Source organism: Tenrec ecaudatus, chromosome 5 (genome assembly GCF_050624435.1).
Source record: "Tenrec ecaudatus isolate mTenEca1 chromosome 5, mTenEca1.hap1, whole genome shotgun sequence".
NCBI lineage: Eukaryota > Metazoa > Chordata > Mammalia > Afrosoricida > Tenrecidae > Tenrec > Tenrec ecaudatus.
In genome coordinates, this window is record NC_134534.1 from 78471244 (window position 1) to 78492126 (window position 20883).

The following is a 20883-nucleotide window of genomic DNA, read 5'->3' on the forward strand; positions in this document are numbered from 1 at the left end:
ATTCCCATTGTATTTAGTTAAATTAGCCCAATTTTCAGAACAAATAGATTTGGGAAAATCCTACCAAGGAAAAGCTTCAAAGTACTTGTAAAAATGATCCAGATATTTAGCTACACAAGTTGTTCTTTGCTGATCAAAGGAAACCGTTAAATCATTTAAGAAATTAGAAACTATTATGTAATGAACTGTAAGCACAATGTGGTTTAGCTCAATTAGTCCAATGAACTAACGAAGCACAAGAACGTCAGCCTCCATGACCCTGAGACCAGAAGAACCAGCTGGTGCCTACCAACCCCTACTAACTGCTTGGAGAGAGAGAACAGCTAGTCACATATCACATGTCTTACAACCACAATTTTTCCTGCACACACAACCCTAAGCAGTAGGGTAGGGCAGCTGGTGTAGGAAAAAAATGTGGGGCAAAACTCAAAATAATAAATAATCCCCGTGGAGCCCCAAGAATATGGTTCCTATTCACCTGTTAGCCCTAAAAACCAAACTCACCCCAAAGCTCAATTTTCAGTTAAACAATGGACAAATCTATAACAGGATTGACAACACTAGTACGGTATACACACCTTAGACTAATCAACCATTAGAAATAAAAAACGCTGGCACTTACCCAAGGACAAAGATCGGAACGATAAGGAGAGGAAGACAGATGGAAACAGAAAGCACAGGGATTACACAGGAGAAGTGGTGTTACCTGAGGGAACTACAGTCCATGAGATAAAACAGTGTCTATGAATTATTACATGTAAAACCGATGATCCGTTCTGTAAATCTGCACCCAATCCACAGTATGTTTGTTTTTTTAATAAGTTAGCTGTCCCTTGCTTTCTAACAATAATGTATTTTATTTTTACTGCTACTGAAAGATCATATAGCAGTTTGACAATTTCTGCAGGTGTAATTCGGTGCTCTAGTTACCTTCTTCAGGTTGTGCACCCATTCACACCTTCTGATCTTAAATGGAACCTCACTCATTAGCACACAATCAATACCTCCTATGCGCTCACGTAACCTTTCAAGTTGCTATTTTCAATCTCATCACATACAGTTAGTTCTTTAAAAGAGCAGCATGATCAAGGCAAACTTGCTTGACTACTTAAGTTGTGCTATTGTTTAAAGAGGATTCATGGGATATCTGTGGTTGAATCTTTTAAAGATTTTTCTCGGCAATAGTTTCAGGGGCTCATGAATCTTTCATGTCTCTAAAAAGTCTAGATCTCAAGAGAATTTAACATTTGATTCTGCATTGTCCTTTTGATCAAGATTATTCTAAAGAAACTTATCAACAGAGAGTAATGGTAGCCAGATGCCATCCAGTTTTCATCTCAATGGCAAAGGATGTAGTTGATGGAGGCAATCAGCGACACATTTCATACCCTCCTCTTCCCCGACTCTCCTTCTCGGTTGTTCCAGGAAAAGATCAATGTTCATGTGTAAATTTTTAAGACTCCATGCATGCGCTACACAACGAACTAAGAAGCCGACCTGATATTAGGCCAATCAGCTGAGATAGCATATGGAAACCACGACCATAAACCTCCAAACCAATAAACTAAATCCCGTAAGGCATTTGCTCTACAAGTTTTTTAATTTTGGTGAATCCAACGGATTTCTCTGGGCAATAAAACAAAGTATACGTAGATAAGAATGTCTCCTGGTTTCTCCAGTCCAAAGCAACCCACGTTCTCCTTTCACAGAGATATCTTTCTCATGGTTCTTCATGCTTTTGGCCGGTATCCCTTCCTTCTCTAATAATATGCTGCCGTTCTTGCAAGCCAAAGCTACCTCCATAAGGCACGGTGCCTTGCGCTTATTTCTTTCATTTACGTGGCCAGGGGGATGTTACCTGTGTTTTGGGTTGGTGTGAAGTCCCAGTGCTGCTGGGTAGACCTGACTTGTCCAACCATCATGGCTTGAGCGGAGAGGGAGCCGTCCTGGGCTCGGGACTGGAGAGCACTCTGAGAGGCCTGAGTCTCGATAAACATTGGGGTGAGAACTGTGCTTCGGAAGCGCCAGTCAGAATCAATAGTGTACTCCTGCATGTGAGAAAGTTCTAGTGAACAGATGTTCCTCCTCCTAGCAACTTTGAAATGTTTCTGTTTAAAGTCCAACAGCACCATCCAAAATATGTACCATAACTTACATTTCTTTGTGAAATGCAGTTACAGAAAAAGCTCTTTGTACAATAAACTGTAGATTACATAGATATTTAGCAACTAGAAAAACTAGCTACAATTGGGAGGGAAAAGCCAGCTGTCGCATTTCTTTTTCTACTCATTAATATTCTGCCTTCAAAGGCCTTATACCATATTCAGTAATGGCCCCACCAAAAAATGCAACAAATTAAGTGACTCAAATCTTTCCCCATACTCATCATGTGCAGGCACCAGGGCAGACACTCTGAATGCGAGCGTGGACAAAACAAAGTTAGAGATGGCCTCCATGGGACCAGCAGGACCAGGCATGAGACAAGTATCCTCTTTTTACCCAGCTCACCGCCATTGGTTACAGCTGCACAGGAATGGGTGACGGAAGCAGTCCCACCAGTGGGCGCGAGGAACGAGGCTTGGAGGCAACAGGCTTGAAAAGGTGAACTGAATCCGAGGGGAGCAAGGAATGCCTCACACAAAGTAGTGCATGTAGGGGATGTGCACCCAGATGCTTCCAAAAGGCACAAGTAGCCAGAAAGCTGGTTGTATCATTATGAGAAAGTGGCTTACTGACCAACCAGCCCACAGAGTGTGCTTGCGGCTTCTGTTAAGACTTTCTGAGAGAGAAGCACCTCACCTGAAATATGCATTCTGACAGTGGATGCTCAAACACAGGGTTTGGATAATCTGGGCTCAGACTGGTCATTTCCAGTAGAAAATCTGTGGCTAAACTTAAAAAGTGCATTTCAATCTTAGGGGAATATAAGGAATTCAATGCCAGCAATCGGTCCAAAACGGGAGATGGTAACCTCGTTTCATGACTCCAGAAATTTCGAATAATTAACCTGTAAAGAAAAAAAGGAGAGGTTTAGAGATCAGCAAGTGAGAAAGAATACACTACACAAGGTAGCATGTGAGGAAGGCAGTTTTCCAACTAGATATCAACGCAGGGTGAAGCCAGATTCAAAACTGTATCAAAAGCATAACTGAATTTGCTAAATTATATGTATTAAATGAAGGGAATATTATTCCATATATTTAAGAAGAAGTGAGAAAATGGGTGATTTTATTCTCAACTTCATTACCTGATAAATTTTCCATGACTACCTAACACTGGACTGTTATGTTAAAAAGAGAAAACACTGTTAAAATCACATTTCTACCTTGCTAAAACAAGCCACTAGGAAATAACGTTGCTCCTTTTAACAATCTGAATTGTTGCCATAACGTGTTTAAGACTCAGATCTCTTAAAAACCAGATTAGGCTTATCATTTCAGAATGCTAATTCAATCCAACGATTATAATTTGAAAAGGCCCCATGAATATCATACTGCAACAGAAAGGAAAGCTTGAACTTCCAGAAGTGCACAGAAAGGGTATACTTCTTGGTACATGATGGGCACTGGAAAAGACACCCACAGAAGTGCTTTATGGTGGGCGTGTTGTAGCATAGCAACCTCCGTTCACGCAGCCACATGAAGTCAAGATCAGGTCTCAGCCTGCTTCTAAGATTCTAACAGGTCATGTGCTATTAATCTGTATTGTGTGAGTTCAATAGAGCATACTACCTCTCCTTACAGAGTTTCCATTTGATTTAAAGCATTCTGACTGACTGCTCTAGCAGAGGGCACTTTACCCACTTCATTTTTTTCAAGAGTTTTATATTAAAATAACTAGTCGGGATTTAAGGCTTATCTTATTAGTGTGATTTAAAACTATACTTTTACTAAATATTATGAAGCAAGAAGCAGAGAAAATACAAATTCTGCAAATACATTTCTAAAACTAATGAAATAATCTCAAAGCTAAGCTACAAAGAGATGATTCTAAAATGTCACTATATCCTGGCCCAATTATTCCAATACATGTTCAGTACATACTGAAGCCCAGGATTCTCATCAATCAATCCTTGAATCAACACATCTTTTGTCAGCTTAAATATTTCCTGGGAATCAGCATCTGTTTGACTTTCTGGATCTCTGTTGAAGAAAAATAACAAAATGAGAATATATTAATAAACTCTCCTATCACTTTTGCTAACCCTCAAAAGCACCGTGTAGAGTTAAACTAAAAAATGCGGCCTTTGTCATGGGACTTCACCTGCCATAATCATGACACCTGCTGGCTGTGGCTGACACCCAGTTCAGAATCCAGCCTCACAGACAAAGGGGGAGAAGGGCGGAGGAGGGAGGAGAGGGTGAAAGGCTCTTTGGAAGTGCTCACAGGTGGTGAGGTGGGGAGATGGCTTTCCCAAAGGATGCAAAGCACCCGAGCAGAGTTTCTTTCTTTACCCTGTCAGATCTCATAAGCATGAAAACAAATAGGGCAATTACATATTTTAACTCAACTAATAATTTCACTTCTACACAGAGGAGCACAAATCCCCCACATGCATGTATAAAAATAAGGATACGTTTCCATACACTACAATAATCTCACTGTACTATAGCTCGCTTCCCTATATTAAATTGTGTTTGTTATATGTAATAACTCCCAATTAAAAATTTAAAAAATGAACCTAAAACTAGTAAGTAATAAAATGGTTTGAGGCTAGAAAAAATTTAGTTGTGATTAGCTGCTATTTTTTAATCACTTTTAATCGTAGATAAGGACACAGCTGCAGATAAAATCATTGTAAGTATGTTGACTCTGACTTCACCCATTTTTTGAGACCGCTCTGAATGGCAGTCTGCCGGCTACACGTTAGTGTACGCAGTCCTTGTCAACAGAGGCTGCACTACTTAGGTACGGAACTGCGTCTCCCCTCTGAGGCCAGGAGCCTTGGGAAGGAGCCAAAGAGAGGGGGAAGTTTCTTAGCTGATGCCTCTTTAATACTGTCGTGGTTAGGGGCTCTTGATGTTAGTTGCTATTGAGTCAACCCTCAGCTCCTGGTGATTTTATGCAAAAGACAAAATGCCCAGCTCTGGACTGCACATTGTGCCCCACGCCTAATCTTGTCCGTGGCTAGTTTTTGGATGTCAAGTGCTAGGCCTTCCTTTCACCCTTGTCTGTCTCAGGCTAGAAGTCTCACTGAAACCTGTTCCGCATCATAGCAATATACAAGCCGCCAGTGAGCCAGGTGGCTGGGTGTACATGAGGTGTATTGACTGGGAATCAAACTCAGACCTTTCACACTGTGGATGTTACATAATCTCACGTCAACTTGAAGATATATAAAATTGTAGAGGTGGCATTCAACCTGTCAGTCTGATGATGCCTGTGGGTGTGGCCTTCTCATCAGGAGGGCCCTGAGGACCTGCCCGCCTCTTTTCTGCCTCCACCTTCCTATTGGCTGACCCTGACTGCTGCCAGGGCCCTGGCCACGTACCAGTCTGCACCTACCAACGGGTGCTCTTCCTGCATTGAATCACTGCTTGTGACGGCGTGAGTCTGAAGAGGGGCTTATGGACTTGAGTTGGATTGGGCTGAGATATATTCTTGATACAGAATTACTCTTCGATATAAAGCTCTCTCTTAGGTCTCAGGGGCCATCCCCAATCCCAACTACATGGGCAGCGCCTTCTCGCCACAGAAGAATTCACTTCAGAGGGCAGCACTGAAGCTAACGCACAGTGAGAGGGGCAACTCTGATCAGAGCACCCAGGAGCAAATGAAGGGAGAGGAAGAGAGAGTGAAGCACGTCCTGGCCAACCAAGTTCTGAGGACAATATTCCTACTCGGGGCAGCCAAAGCACAGAGAGGACCACAGGGCCCGCCCCACTACAAGACACGATGTCCCTCACTGACCCATAGAACTACAGGGGACAAGACTGGAGACACAGAGCATGACTTGCACCAATCTGACCCCACCACACTGAGAAACACTAAGGCTGTGCAACAGAACAGCAGGGGGAGAAGAGCAACAAAGTCCCCAGGGAATACCAAAAATAAGACTTTGTGGCCAGGGTGTGGCACCCCATCAGACTCGACCAGAAAACACTCCTAAAGGTCAACACACAGACTTTGAACTATTTACAGGCTTTTCTTTTTTTGTCGTTGGTTTCGTTATTGCTTTGCTTTACTTTTTTGTTTTGCTCTATCTTGGGTTTTTTGTGTGCATATTACTATCTCTGCAGTTCTATCTAGATAAGAAAGGGAGATTAAACAATCCGGAAGAAAACAATGGCACTGACAATGCTGGGGGACATGGTAAAGGAGGAAGCAGGGGAAAGGACGTGGGTGTTGACAAACCCAGGGGCAAGGGAACAACAAGTGATCCAAAATCAATGGCGAGGAGGATGTAGGAGGCCTGGTAGGGCTTGATGAAGGGCAATGTACCTGAGAGGAATTACTGAAACCAAAATGAAGGCTGAACATGATAGTGGGACAAGAGGAAAGTAAAAGGAAATAAAGGAAAGAAACTAGAGGCAAAGGGCATTTATAGAGGTATAATACAGGCATGTACATAAGTAAATATATTTATATATAATAAGGAAATATTTCTGTGTACTTATATTTATATGTTAAGTATTAAGGTAGCAGATGGACATTGGGACCCTATTCAAGTACTTCCTCAATGCAAGAACACTTTGTTCTATTAAGCTGGCATTCCATGATGCTCACCTTCCCAACATGATCGCTGAAGACAAACTGGGTACATAAGCAAAATGTGGTGAAGACAGCTGATGGTGCCCGGCTATCAAAAGATAGTGTCTGCAGTCTTAAAGGCTTGAAGTTAAACAAGCAGCCATCTAGCTCAGAAGTAACAAAGCCCATGTGGAAGAAGCACAACAGTCTGTGTGATCACGGTGTTGAAAGGATCAGGTATCAGGCATCAAAGAGCAAAAAATCCTATCATTGTGAATGAGGGGGAGTGCAGAGTGGGGACCCTACTGGACAGCCCCCTACAGAAGGTTCACGGGGAGGAGATGAGCCAGTCAGGGTGCAGTGTAGCAACAATGAAACATACAAATTTCCTCTAGTTCTTTAATGTTTCCTCCCCCCTACTCTTATGATCCCAATTCTACCTTATAAATCTGGCTAGACCAGAGGATATACATTGGTACAGATAGGAACCAGAAACACAGGGAATCCAGGACAGATGAACCCCTCAAGACCAATAATGAGAGTAGCAATACCGGGAGGGTAGAGGGAATGGGGTAGGAAGGGGGAACGGTCATAAGGATCTACACCTAACCCCCTCCATGGCGGATGTACAACAGAAAAGTGGGTGAAGGGAGATGTCGGACAGTTCAAGACATGACAAAATAATAATAATTTATAAATTATCAAAGGTTTATAAGGGAGGGGGGAGTGGGCAGGGAGGGGGAAAATGAGGAGCTGATACCAAAAGCTCAAGTAGAAAGAAAATGTTTTGAGAATGATGATGGCAACAGATGTACAAATGCACTTGACACAATGGATGGATGGATGGATGGATGGATGGATGGATGGATGGATGGATGGATGGATTGTGAGAAGAGTTGTATGAGCCCCCAATAAAATGATTTAAATAAGTAAATAAAGCTATTACAAATAGATAAGTGTCACTGGGTTTGTTTCTCTAGTCAACCCAGCCTAACACGCACACACAGAAGAGGAAAATTCTACCTCAGAACCACCATAGCCCCAGTATGACAAAAAGGACAGTAAAAAAGCATTTTATATCTACATTATTTTTATGTTACTGCTGAAACCAAAGAGTCACTCTGCCTGCCATGGAGTCAGTCTGCCTCCTGGTGACACTACAGGGCAGAGTAGAACTTCCCTGTGAGTTTCCAAGTCTCATCATTTCTTGCAGAACAGCTGGTGGTTTCAAACTGCTGACCTCATGGTTAGCAGCCTGATGCTGACCACTATGCCACCACCTAAATAACAGCAAGCCATGCCTAAGTAACTCCTGAGAATGTGTGCAAAATGTTATGGATTGAATTGTGTTGCGAAATCCTAGTTTCTCTACCTGTAATTATAATCCAATTTAGGAATGGGTTGTCTTTGCTACGTTAACAGGCAGGAGTGGTGTAGGGCATGGTTGAGTCACTGGTCTTTGAGGTATGAAACATTAACACACGTGAGTAAGAAAAGCAGAATGGGGGGGAGACTGCCGCCAAGACACAAGATCCAATGAACCAGGAAATAAATCAAAGGGACAAGGGTTTTTCTCCAGAACGACAAGAGTGGAGAGAAGAGAGACAGAGGGAGGCCTTCCCCTAGAGTTTGCGCCCTGAATTTAGACTTCCAGCCTTCTAAACGGTGAGAAAATAAATGCATGTTTACTAAAGCTAATCACCTCTGCTATTTCTGTCATCGCAGCACTAGATAACTAAGACACTGCATACACCAATGTACAGCTTACCTGTAATTGTCGTGAATCCACATGAGGATATTATACATCTGCTCCCTACACATTGGAGAGGGATGAGAAACAAACTCCACAACCGAATTCAGAAGTTCTCGAAGTTCTACTGGTTTGAGTTTTGCCATCATCTTATAAATTATGTCCAAACACACTTTCTGTCTTTCGTCGTCCCTGAAGAAACAGAGGCATTAAAGCATGCACATTTCACGACATTACTACTGTACAGGAGGATGGGCAAGCTTTTCTCCGCTGTACTGGTCCAAGTGTCCAATTTTGTAGTAAGATATATAGTTATACTTAAATGATCATAGGCTAGACTATGAAAGTAAGCAAATGCATTCGATGTGGTATCCCAGACTGGATCGGGGCAAACAAACACAGGCATTAGAGACGCTGGTCCGAGAGTTGGTGAAAAGCCAACTCCAGTGTGCAGTGCAGTTCATGGGGACGCTCTAACAAGGAAGTCTTGGTTTGGACAAGCATGCCATGCTTCCGTGAAAAAGGAAATAGAGTGAAGTGTCGGTAGAGGCTCTGCACCACCTTCCCATGTTTTTAATAAAGCTAAAATTATTTCAAGATAAAAGTATATATATGTATATATATATGCCCTAAGAATATCAAGCAAAATAATCTAACTATAAAAGATTTCATGATTTGAAAAAAAAATTATTCCAAATTCTCATCAGGCCATCTGGCATGCCTCGGGGTAAAGGTCAGTACAGTCTGAATCCTAAATTAGCACAATTGTCATCCCTGTGATCTGTGTCCTTAACTCTCTAAAGCACCCAGCATACTGCTTCACACGCAGTGGAAACTCAGTAACTAGTTAAAGGATACCAGATATAATCACATACATTTACAGTTGTTACTGCATTACAAATTCATCAATAACGTATTCCCCCCCAAAAAAACAATGTATTAAGGAGGCAGTTTACAGAAAAATCAAATGAGAAGATACAGGAATTTTTCTATAAATGTTTTGAAGACAAAGGGAACAAGACATAAAAACAATTACAATTTAGCTGCTGTCCCTCAAAATTTACTTTCATGCTTGCTATGGATTAAATTAGATGACCCCCAAATATGTTGCAGACCTAACCTTTGAACCTGCAGACCTGAACTTGTTTTGTTTTCTTTGGCTAGATGGGCGAGGTTATTCCAGAGTAGGGTGCACACAAAGGCAGAGACTGCCAGCAGCTGTGAGAAGCTGGCAGAGACAAGGCTCTTCTTCCCCTAGAACGGCCCTCTGAATGCAGCCACTACCTCCATGCATGCAGGATAATCGCTTGCAGTACTTTAGCTTGTTTTGTTGCAGCAGAACCAGGAGACGAAGAGAGAATTTGCTACAAGAGAACAGGGTGTTGCTCTAACAATACCTGAAAATACAGACATGGCTCTGGAAGTCGGTAATGCTTAGAAGCTGGACTGTTCTGAAGAGCTTGCTAGTAGGGGTAGTCTGCCTTGAGGACATCTTTGATGGACTTTTGGACAGTCAGGTTGTGTCTGATGAGGTCAGAAAAAGTAAGAGCTCCTGGAGAGGAAGCTTCTATTATCACAGGCAGACTGCTGCCAGAAAGAGGGATGTTCAGCGTGTTCCTGTGAAGCTTTAAGGGAAATTAGGTCCTGCTGATTGGACACTGGAAGAAATGTGGCAAAAGAAAACCAAACAAAACCTGGTCTGAATTATAGTCAAATATTTTGTGGAAGGTAGAATATTTGGTAAAAGAGATTAATAAGCAAAATTTTTGAAAAGGCAGTAGTTTTCCTTTCCTGTTTTTTAAAATGCAAGAGAAAACAGATGAGAAATTAACTGTACTTCACCACCCCCACCCCACCCCCCAAAATAATCCAGAAATTTTTCCCCCTGCCCCAAAATTCCAGAATTTAAGACTTGGAAAACTTTGTTATAAAAACAAAGACTGGATGTCCTGAACGCTTCAGCAAGGATGGAACTGCCCGAACCATCAGACTGGGCCTGGCCCATGTTTGCAACCAACAGCCTCAGCGAGCAAACCTGCTAGCTCAGACTGGCAAAGAAGCAATCAAGGAAAGCACTCTGCCTTCTGGAATCCTACAAGTGGGAACCAGACCACTGAAGCAAGTTGTCCTCGACTTGCCATGGGGTACCAGTCAAATGCCTCCGTTAAACTACTCGGATGGATGTTGAATGCCTCCTTTGAAATTTTTCTCTAGTTTTCATTATTACACCTTTTAATTGTCAATATCTTTATAAATCCAATCGTGGAGATATTATATATAAACGTATCTATATATTAATACATCCATAAAAATACACAGACATCTTAACAATTCCTTCCAATGATGAAGAATTGGACAACAGTGGAATTTTGTCAGTTTCAGCAGTGAGCTTGGCAGTTGTGGGAGGTTCTGGTTCACCTAGAATACCCCCTGAGAATTAAGATGGCATTTCTAGCTGTAAAATTAGTGAGAGTGGTAAGTCTTCAGGACAGTCACTGGATTATGTGACTGAACTTCTAAAACATGCCAATAAGACGGTTAAAAAATATTTGTGCGAATGCCTGTGCGGTACTTTTCATTTTTTCTTCAAATATTCTCAGTATTATCTCGCTGTTTCCCAAATTTGTCTATCGACTTTAGAAAAGTGATCAGGTTCAAGGTCCATGTTTTCAAGAAACTATAGCCCCTGAATTAGTTCAGGAAAAGCCCCAAATAATCATTTCATTATTCTCTGCTTCCCCTTCCCCATGAGTGCTTTCTTCTTCAACATTTATTTCCTTTTCAAAATCCTTAAAGTCTTGATCTGTCTATGCTCTCTCTCTATGATTCGTGAGGTGTTCCACATGAGTGATACCAGGTTTTAAATCCAGTATTTTTACCAAACATATGATTTTTCCACGATCGCTTCCATCATTTTATCTTGATCAAGTACTTAAGAGCATGTGCACCTAACTCAGCAATTTCCTCCACATCCCCTGCATGAGTTTTCCCAAAACTTTCTCCCGGGAAGATGCATCTGTTGTTCTTCAAGGAAAGGCGGGGGCCATTCCAGGAACAGTTTTGAGACCAGCAGAGCGAGCAGAAGAGGAGGGGAAGGGGGAAACGCAGTGCAGGGTTTTCCTTTATTTTAAAAAAGGTGAAGCTACTGCCAGGTTTTGAAGGTTGGAGACACCACTTTGGCTCCCAGAGACTGGGCTATCCCCACAGCTGGGAGGATGGGCCCCCCAAAGCTGAAGGGTAGGGTCCCCATCCAGGGGGCCCAGGCAGCAGAAGGCATGGCACAGCCTGGGGGGAGGACTGGTACTCAGGGAGTCCTGTAACACTGAGGGCTATTGCCCAGGCTGTCTCATCGGGTCTTCCCTGCTGGGTTCTGGACTTGTTTGGCTTCTGTTGTGAATTAGAGCATATCCTCAAAACACAGATGCCATTAAATGTAGTCCCATTGGGAATTCGTGGTTTCTTTATTAGGCTATTAGATCGTATCAGTATGAGATGTGACTTCAGCCAACCCCTGAGGTATTCAACAAGCAGATCAAGGACACAGAGATGGGGAGAGGTGAAAATTACCAAGGAGGGGAAGCTCAGAAAAGACAAGGCCTTTCTCCAGACTCAACAGAGAGAAAACGCCTCCCTCCATAGTTAGCACCCTGACTCTGGACGTCCAGCTTCCTAAACAGTGACGATATAAATTTAAAACCATCCCCAGGTGGCATACTGTGATTGTTGCACTCGGTTACTGGGACAGCACCTGTCATCCTTCCGTTCCCTTTTGGAACAGGAATTGCTACCCATGCTTACACCGCCACTGTGTTTTGGAAATAAACACCTGGTCTCCTAGCTTTCCCTGATCCAAGGATAAAGGGAAAGTTTGTCCCAGATGGACAACACTCAAGAGTCTCAGCCATACTTGAAGCAGATAACTCAAATGACAAAACTCTGGGTGTGAGTTGTGTGCTGATGATTCAAGATTTGTACAGATGCTGCAATGGAGTAACTGTAGTGTGCATACGAGAAGTGCATGGATTTTGAGGCAGAGATAAGAGTTTTGTAGACTGAACTGTGTCTCTAACAAGTATATGTTGAAGTACTAGACACTATACCTTGTGGTATATGACCTTGTTTGAAAATAAGAGCCTTTGTTTATCGTGTTAATGGGGTCCTACTGGAGTAGAGTGGGCCCTAAACCTAATTCATTTTTGGTGATGTGTTACAGAAACCGACACAAAGAGACGTGCATACAGAGAAAGACATAATGTGAAGATGGCGACAGAGGTGTCTGTAAGTCCAAGAGGCCAAGGATTGTCAGCAACCACTAAAAACTGAGACAGGAGAATCCTCCCCGTCATGCACTCTGATTTTGACTTCTAGCCTTCAAAATGGAGATCACAAACTCCTATGCCTTCTCCACCTTTCCTCCTCATATTCTAACTTAATAAATACAAGTTTCACACACACGTACAAGCTCTGTAGATGCTGAGAGCTATCTTAACAAGTCAACATCTATTCAGTCGAAGAATGTGGTGGCTGGCCCTCACCTGTGTCTCATGACTTGCTTGAAGTCCTTGCTCTTTAATTTCAAGTAGAGATCTGCTATTTCCTCTGCGCGACAAAGCACCACCTCGAGACACAGAGTTTTCATCACACCGTGGAATTTTGGTAGCAGGAAGAACACAGCATTTATAAACCTAGAAAGTGAGTAGGATTTGTGAACTGGGACCGGCTCCTCATTGGCCACAGAATGTACTACGACTGACACCCTACCTGTCGACCAAAGGTGGGAAGTGCTGCACAACTTTGTTCAAGCACACGATGAACTTGTCTGCCATTGTGTTCTGATGTTGCTTCAACTGTTTCACAACCAGTTCGCAAACGAGCTCCTCCAGTATCTGAAAAATGGAGTATATTGCCAGATACATAAAGGTGGAAACTTACAAATTGTAAACACTTTACCTGGGATATTATTTTTTTTGACTCAGAATTGGTTTATTGACACAATACCCCATGCTGTCCTCTGCTCTCAGGATCAAAAAACCCAACCCAAGTCCCTGAGGTTGGCATCTTAGCATGGGTCCCCTCCCTGCGGGAGGGCAGAGAAAGGACCCCGCCTGCTCCATCAGGCCACCTTTGGGATGGGGAGATGCCTGAGCATCACACAGCGCCACCCTCTCCGCAGCCGCGACTGCAGGGGTCACCTTTACTGGGGTGCAGAGATGGCATGGCCCCCTCCTGTCCTGAGGCCACCCTAGAACAGTCACCCCGGGGAGGACAGTAACCAGACCCAGACACACACTTCTGCTCCCCCTGCTTCAAGCTGTCCTGACCATTCCCCGAGATCCAGGCCATGGCAAAGGGGCTGGCAAGGAGGGAATGGGGAGGGGGGAGGGCCAGGGTTCCCCCTGTTCTGTCCCCCTGGTCTCCGAGGGGCTGGTACGTGGGATATTTAAATGAACCTAAAGAAGAAGTCAGTGTGGTTGGCACACAATCAGGTGAGTCATGGGCGTGTCGGTGTTGAAACCATCAGCTCCATACACTGACCTTATTAAGTCCATGTTAAAGGTGAAGCCGACACTTGAGCTCCAGGACTATCTAATGCTTTGCATTTGAGTGCCATCTCTGTCTACAAACAACCCAAACTCCATCAAGGAAGATGGATGTCTTCTTCCTGACACTGAAAGCCAACGAGCCATTTGAAAAGTTAAACTAAAGATTTGTGATTAATACTCTGGCCAAATATTTACAGATGAGAATGGCCAAGGCTTCAGACAACATGGTGGACGAGGTATATCCGCTATCCCGCTTCTCCACAACAAAATCACAACAGACCAAATAAAGCAGTTATGAATGCTCATTCTGGAATGCTGACTTCCAAGGAAAGGAGAGAGAAGTAGACTGAATAGTGATAATGAGAATAAACCTGGGGGGAAAAGAAACTGGCAACAAAGGTACAAAGAGAATTGTGAATTATCAGCTGTCCTGACAGAGCAGTCATCCTGAATGTTTTATAAGCCGTGCTCAATCAGGGCAGCCAGCTAATAATTGGCTCCGTGTTAACCACCACTGTAAACGCATGAGCAAGCACGGCTGTGAGTTCTTCCTATTGTTCCCCACACCATCCAGGTGACCAGAAGTATGACCAGCCCCCACCCTTACCCACCTGATGGTCAGTGAGCCCCCATCCTGACTCAGCCTCTGCTTGCAAAACATAGGAACTATGGCTTTGTGTGCTCTCAGCCTTTTCTGCGCCACGGAATGAGCTGTGACAGATGGCGCCCCGCCTCCAGTCCCCTCTCGTACCAGGCGACCTGACCCCAGTCACCCTCTGCAGTGGCAGGAATTCACTGCAAAACCAGATACCCCGCCTTCAGCTGCACTCTCTAAGACCACCCTCCATGACCAAGCGTCCTGGGTCCTGGTGCCTTCAGAGAGCCACGCACACGATGGAGCCAGGTGCCCACCGACCGCCCCCTGCCAGGGCAGCCAGCGCCACACTCTCTTCACCTCCATGGCCCCCTCGACGGGTCCAGTGTGCCCACCTGTTCCAAGTGCCCCGTCTCCCCTGACTTCCTCAGTGAGCAGAATCACTGCCGGGAGGCCGGCTCCCTCCATGCGGTCTTCTCTCCTTTTAAAACAATTCCTCCTTCCCTCTCCTTTTGCCGTCATTCCTTCTTCAGGTGACTTTTTCCTTTCTTCTATTTCTCTTTTCTTTTTCTCCCACTTCCCTTAATATTTAATTCACTTTTTCTATTTTCTTTTGTCCATCATCATCGTTTTCATTATTTTTTTCCTTATTGTCTATCTTCTTCCTTTGTTCTTAAGAAAAAGCTATGTATTTTACCATAGTTGATTATTTATACCGTGTAAGGTTTTTTTATGTAATATTTTCTTCTTTGTTGCTATTTGATTTTCTTTTCTTTGGTTTGTTTGCTTTTAGCTATTTGATTTACATTCTTTTCTTTTGCCTCTTTTTGTCCTACAGACAGGAAACAGCCATTGTGTCCACACTTCCCAGTCACCTCTGAGCCTCCCTCCTGCAGCCACACATGCGAGAGACAAGGGCCACCACTCACTCTTTCATGATGTGACCACCGGCAGGTGGAGGTCACCGCCAGCTACATGTGCCCTCCTCTGCTCTACATGAACAGCAGACAGACGAGTAAGTACACACACCAAGTGAGGACCCAAGTCCAGCCACGTCAGCAAGCGCAGTACACACCTGTCCTACTGTCTCACGTATGTCCAAACCATGAAAGGCGAAAAGGAGCAAAACAAATCCCGGGTAAAACACGTGAACATACAACCAGTTCAACACAAATACAACCCTACACTGTCTCAGAAGCAAGACAACACAAGCTCACAACCGGAGAAACAAGCCATAATTGTCCAACAACTGAGCAAACCAGAGCCAGAAATGGCAGTGGAACTATGTGATAAGGAACTCCGGGGAATGTTTAGATGCCTTAGCTGATTGAGAGAAATATTAAGAAAACAAACAAAATCAAGAAAAACACTCAAAGCTCTAGAAGAATTCAGAAAAGCACTCCAAAAGCAAACACACAAACTCACTGCCACAGAGTCGATGCAGACGCATTGGGAGCCAGTAGGGCAGGCTAGAGCTGCTCCTGGTAGCTCAGACTAACTCATTGTGGGAGTAGAATGCTCCGTTTTTGAATGAAGAGCAGCTGGTGATTTTGAACTGTGTACCTCGCGGATCTCTGCCCAGCATAACCAAGGTTCAAAGACAAAGTTAAAATATAAAATAAAATTTGGAAAGCATACCAAAAAAAAAACCCAAAAGAATTATACATCCAGACAATTGATACTAAGATTTCATAAGTAGATAAAACATTGAAAGTAGAGCCGAATCAACGGAAGACAACATTGGGGAAAGCAGACAGCTCTGTCAGTTCTGATCTGCTATAACGGTGTTTCACAAAGCGAGAGATACTGCCCCCTGGTGGGCAGTAGAAATATCCTAGGGGATGCAAAAGTAAATACTTTTTTTTTTTAACTTTGATGTATGTACAGATTGTGATAAGAGCTTTTTGAGCCCCAAGAAAAAGATTTTTAAAAATTTTTATTATTAACTAGGAGTTAATACACACATCATATTGTATCATTTCATAGTTCAGTCACATCAAGCAGAATTGTAAAATCGTTACCATGGTCAGTATTCAAACACTTTTTCTTCCTGGACTCAGTGACATCATCTCCTTGTCACCTCCCTACAAGCCCCCAAACCCTGAATTCCACTTGCTCTCCCTATAGGCTCATCAATACTGGGTTTCATACACCAAAAACCAGAAAAACATGCTAATACAACTTCAAAGAAGGTGACCTCCAATGACATAACAACTCTGAGATTCACCCTAATGTGAACAAACAAAAACGAAAAAAACATACAGAAAGAGCTGAAAACCAAATCAGGTCCAGCATTCATCAGAGTGGGAGATCAGCTGACAAGGGTTTAACTGTTCAAGTTGGATAGATGCCTTTGACCTTCCATAATCATCTCCCCAGTGCACTCTCTTCAGTAGCCACTATCCTTCCCCTAAGTGTGAATAGAGGGAGATCACTGGGGCCTAATTTCCTAGGTAGTTCCCATAAATGAATCCTGGGCTCCCACTGCCATCCATAGCCTTCTGCAAACCAGACTGTCACAATTTAGGCTCTAGTACTAATCCCTCCTTCGACTTCAGATGTTATGATTTAGAATCCTGGATTATGGGCTGGAGCATAAACATGTTTTTCTGAAACGGGGGTTGACAGGACAAATAAGTTTGGGAACCTATAAAGAGGAAGACTTTTACAAGAGCAAAAGAATAATAGTAACAAAAGAACTCAAGAGACTTATATGGGGCAGTATCAAGAGAAATAACTTAAGCATGAGACTGAATCCCAGAACAGGAAGAGATTAAGAAATAAATAGCATAGAGAAATTTGTCAAAGATTTGTTAGAAGAAAATTACCGATACCATGAAAGACAAGAATATGGAGAGGCCATTCGCTGTGGAAGAACATCACACTTGGTAAAGTGGAGGGACATCGAAAAAGACCCTTGACGAGATGGATTCAGTCGCTTCAACAGTGGGCTCCAACATATGGGCTACTCAGAGAATGGCACAGGACTGAGAGGGGCTTCGTTACAGAGTCACTAGAAGTCAACAACAACGTGGGTCAGCACTCCTGCAAGCTTATTGGAAGCTTCAGTGATTTGGGAAGATGTCCACTTGAGTTCTGTTTAAAACCTGATAGTAACCCTGATCTTGAAATTATTTTTCCCATAGCACAAAAAGTCTCTCTTTTTTTAAAGTTGACATTGTCTAATGAATCTAAGTGTATGACTGAGAGGACTTGTCTGTAGGCATCCACTGATCATAGACACATATTTATATATTTTTTGTTCAGAATAAACCTTTGCATGTATGAAAAAAAAGAAAGACAAGAATATATGCGTTCGGAAAGCTCAATGAACACCAAACCTGATAGCAACCCCAAAAAGAAAATCACCAAGACATAGAACTTTACAAAATCCAAGACTGGAAAAGAATCTGAAAGCAGCACAGAAAAAAATGAAAAGTTAACTATGAAAATAAACAGTAAGATAGAATTTCTCATCAGAAGCTATTCAGGCAGCAGGATTATGAGATAACACATTAAAAACTCTGAAAGAAATGATCAAGCAAGAATTTTATGTCCCAAAAAACCACGTAAGAAATAAAATTATACCAAAAACCAAGCTCACTGCCATCGAGTCAATAATGATTCATAACAACCCTAAAGGACGGATTCAAACTGAACTGTGAGTTTCCAAGGCTGCAATTGTTTACAGGAGCAGAAACACCTGTCTCTGGCCCACAGAGCCGCTGGTGGTTTCAAAATGCTGACTTGCAGACTGCAGCCCAATGCATGACCACTGTGCTGCCAGGGCGCCTACTAAGACAACGAAAACAGGTAAACTGAACTTTAAATAATGTGTGTAAACAAGCCCGAGCCTTAATTCTAAAAGGAGTTCTTTGACAGAGGGCCAGCAGAGGTAGACAACGATCTGAGATTACCACACGTGATAGCATCACCCAGAAAATACCCCAGCTACAGAAGTGTTCAAAGTAAAACAATACAGCTACAAGACTGAAAACAGGACACCAGCGACATCAGTTTTAAACAAAGGTAATTATGAAGGAAACAGAGGGAATATTAAGCATAGGTAAGAATTTCCCAGGGGAGATGTCGAAAATGATTCATACTATTATAAACAAAAGAAGATTCCAGCAAATTACAGAGCAACCTCAAAGAAAATAAGCCTTCCCACTAAATAAAAACTTCTAAAAACCATAAAGATTCAATCAACACTAAAACAGCAATGAAAGAAACTATTACCTCATCAAGGGAACATGACTCCAGGACACACACTAATGTGGAACACCGAGACAGGGAGCACCGCACCGACAACAAGCAAGCGTGCCCACACAGTAAAATGCAACTAGGAATTCATACCGCTCAATAATCACACCAACTGCAAACGAAGCATCAATCAAAAGACAACGAGGAGCAGGATGAACAAGACAATAGGATATAGTTTTTTCTCTTGCATCTTTGCTTCTGAGATAACAAAGAAACGCGTAACAGCAGTTGCGTCAAGAAAGGCCACAGCTATGTGCAGCCAGATGCTGCGCCAACGCGCCTGCCGTGCACCCAAAGACAAGGCCATTCAGAAGTTTGCAATGAGAAACACAGTGGGGCCGCAGCCGCCAGGGACATTTCTTAAGCAAGTGCCTTGGACGCATCCGTGCTTCCCAAGCGGAGCGTGGAGCCACGTGACTGTGAGCCGTGCCATTCACAGCAAGGTGGGAACCGGTCACGGGAAGCCCCAAGGACCCCGATTTAGACCTGTAGGTGCTGCCCCGCGACCTCCTCCAAGGCCTATGTAAAGATATGAAGCTAAAGAAAACAAACTTGAAAAAAAACAAAATGGAAATTGTTATTTAAAGGAAAAAAAGGACATGTCAATGTGCTATATATAAGTTGCACACCTTAGACTACAAGTAGACAACAAGTCAAAGTATAGACAAAATTTATCCAGCAAAATGGCAATCCAAAAACAACAGGAGTGGCCATATGAATTCGTGTAAAATAGACTATTAGGTAAAAACAAGCAGACGACAATCAAGGACATATAATGATTAAGGGGTAAAGTGAACAAGAGGACACAGACATAATAAATACTTATGAAACCAATGAAAGATCTTCAAAAATACATAAATCAAACTTTACCAGAACTGACAATAAAAACAGACACACACAAAACAGGGCCATGAACATCCCACTCTGAATGAACAGCAAAAACAATGAGAAATCCAACGAAGCCACAGAAGAGTAAAACAACCCAATAAACCAGAGTGACCTCAGAGACATAAACAGAACACTGCACTCAACAACAGGGCAAAAGACACTTTTTCAGCACACATGCAATACTCTCCAGAATTTACTATGTGTTTTGTAGCTTAATGTTTTGTGACTAATAGAGGTTTATTTATAAACATAAAAAATCATAAAAGCATCTTCTCAGATCACAGCACTATAAACTTAGAAACCAACAAGAACAGTGAAAAAAACCCTGAAATGCATCGAAGCTGAAGAACACTGCTAAATACTACTGGGTAACAGACGAGATTTAATAGCTGAAAATGCCTTGAATAAAATGAGTTTGAAACCAAGCATACAAAGCTTTGGGGACACAGCAGTAGTGGCCAGAGGGGAAGTCACAGGAATAAAGGTACACATCAAAAAGGAGGAAGAACCAAATCCACCCCCTCCCCAGCAGCCAACATCTCCAACAATGAGAAAAAGAGCAATAAAATGAGCTTACCCAAGAGAAGAAACAATAAAGATCGACTCAAAACACTGCTGTTGAGTTCATCCACTCAGAATGACCCTATCTCACAGGTTTTCTGAATGGCAAACCTTGACAGGTCTGAGAGCTGCCGCTGTCCCCAGGGGAGTGGCTGGTGGGTTTGATATGTCAAACTTGTGTTTAACAGACAAATGCTTACCCGGCAGCAGCATCCGGGTTCCTTACATGAAAGATTAGAACGAAGTAAATGAAACCCCCCAAAAAACCAATCAATTACTCAAGACCAGAACTCACTCCCATGACTTACCCACTAGGTTCTATCTATTTCGTTTTACCTTAGTTGAGATAAGAAATGAATATATTACAGATTAATTTAATTTCCTTTTAAATTCTAGCAAATCATACCTGGTGAGTTAAACAAGGCTCAGTAATGTGTGCCGGGTACTAGGTGTACTTACTCAAGACCACCTGACTCTTCCTGCCCCTCCTCACCTGCCCCAACAACAAATTCACCTGGTCAGCTCTGCACACCAGCGCTTCTCCCGAGTGTCCCATTACTAGCACCCCACCCCCGCCCGGTTCCCCAGAAGGA

General features: G+C 42.9%; 1 protein-coding gene across 1 annotated transcript in view; it reads right to left on the reverse strand.

Moving 5' to 3' along the window:
- Window positions 1-20883, reverse strand: part of PRKDC (protein kinase, DNA-activated, catalytic subunit) — a 208396-nt gene that overhangs the window by 76861 nt on the left and 110652 nt on the right. Inside the window, exons 53-58 of the mRNA XM_075549648.1 lie at window positions 13202-13326; window positions 12976-13125; window positions 8459-8632; window positions 4044-4142; window positions 2800-3007; window positions 1859-2048 (exon numbers count right to left, since the gene is read on the reverse strand). Coding sequence (XP_075405763.1) covers window positions 1859-2048; window positions 2800-3007; window positions 4044-4142; window positions 8459-8632; window positions 12976-13125; window positions 13202-13326 — 946 coding nt within the window. The remainder of the gene's footprint in view (window positions 1-1858; window positions 2049-2799; window positions 3008-4043; window positions 4143-8458; window positions 8633-12975; window positions 13126-13201; window positions 13327-20883) is intronic.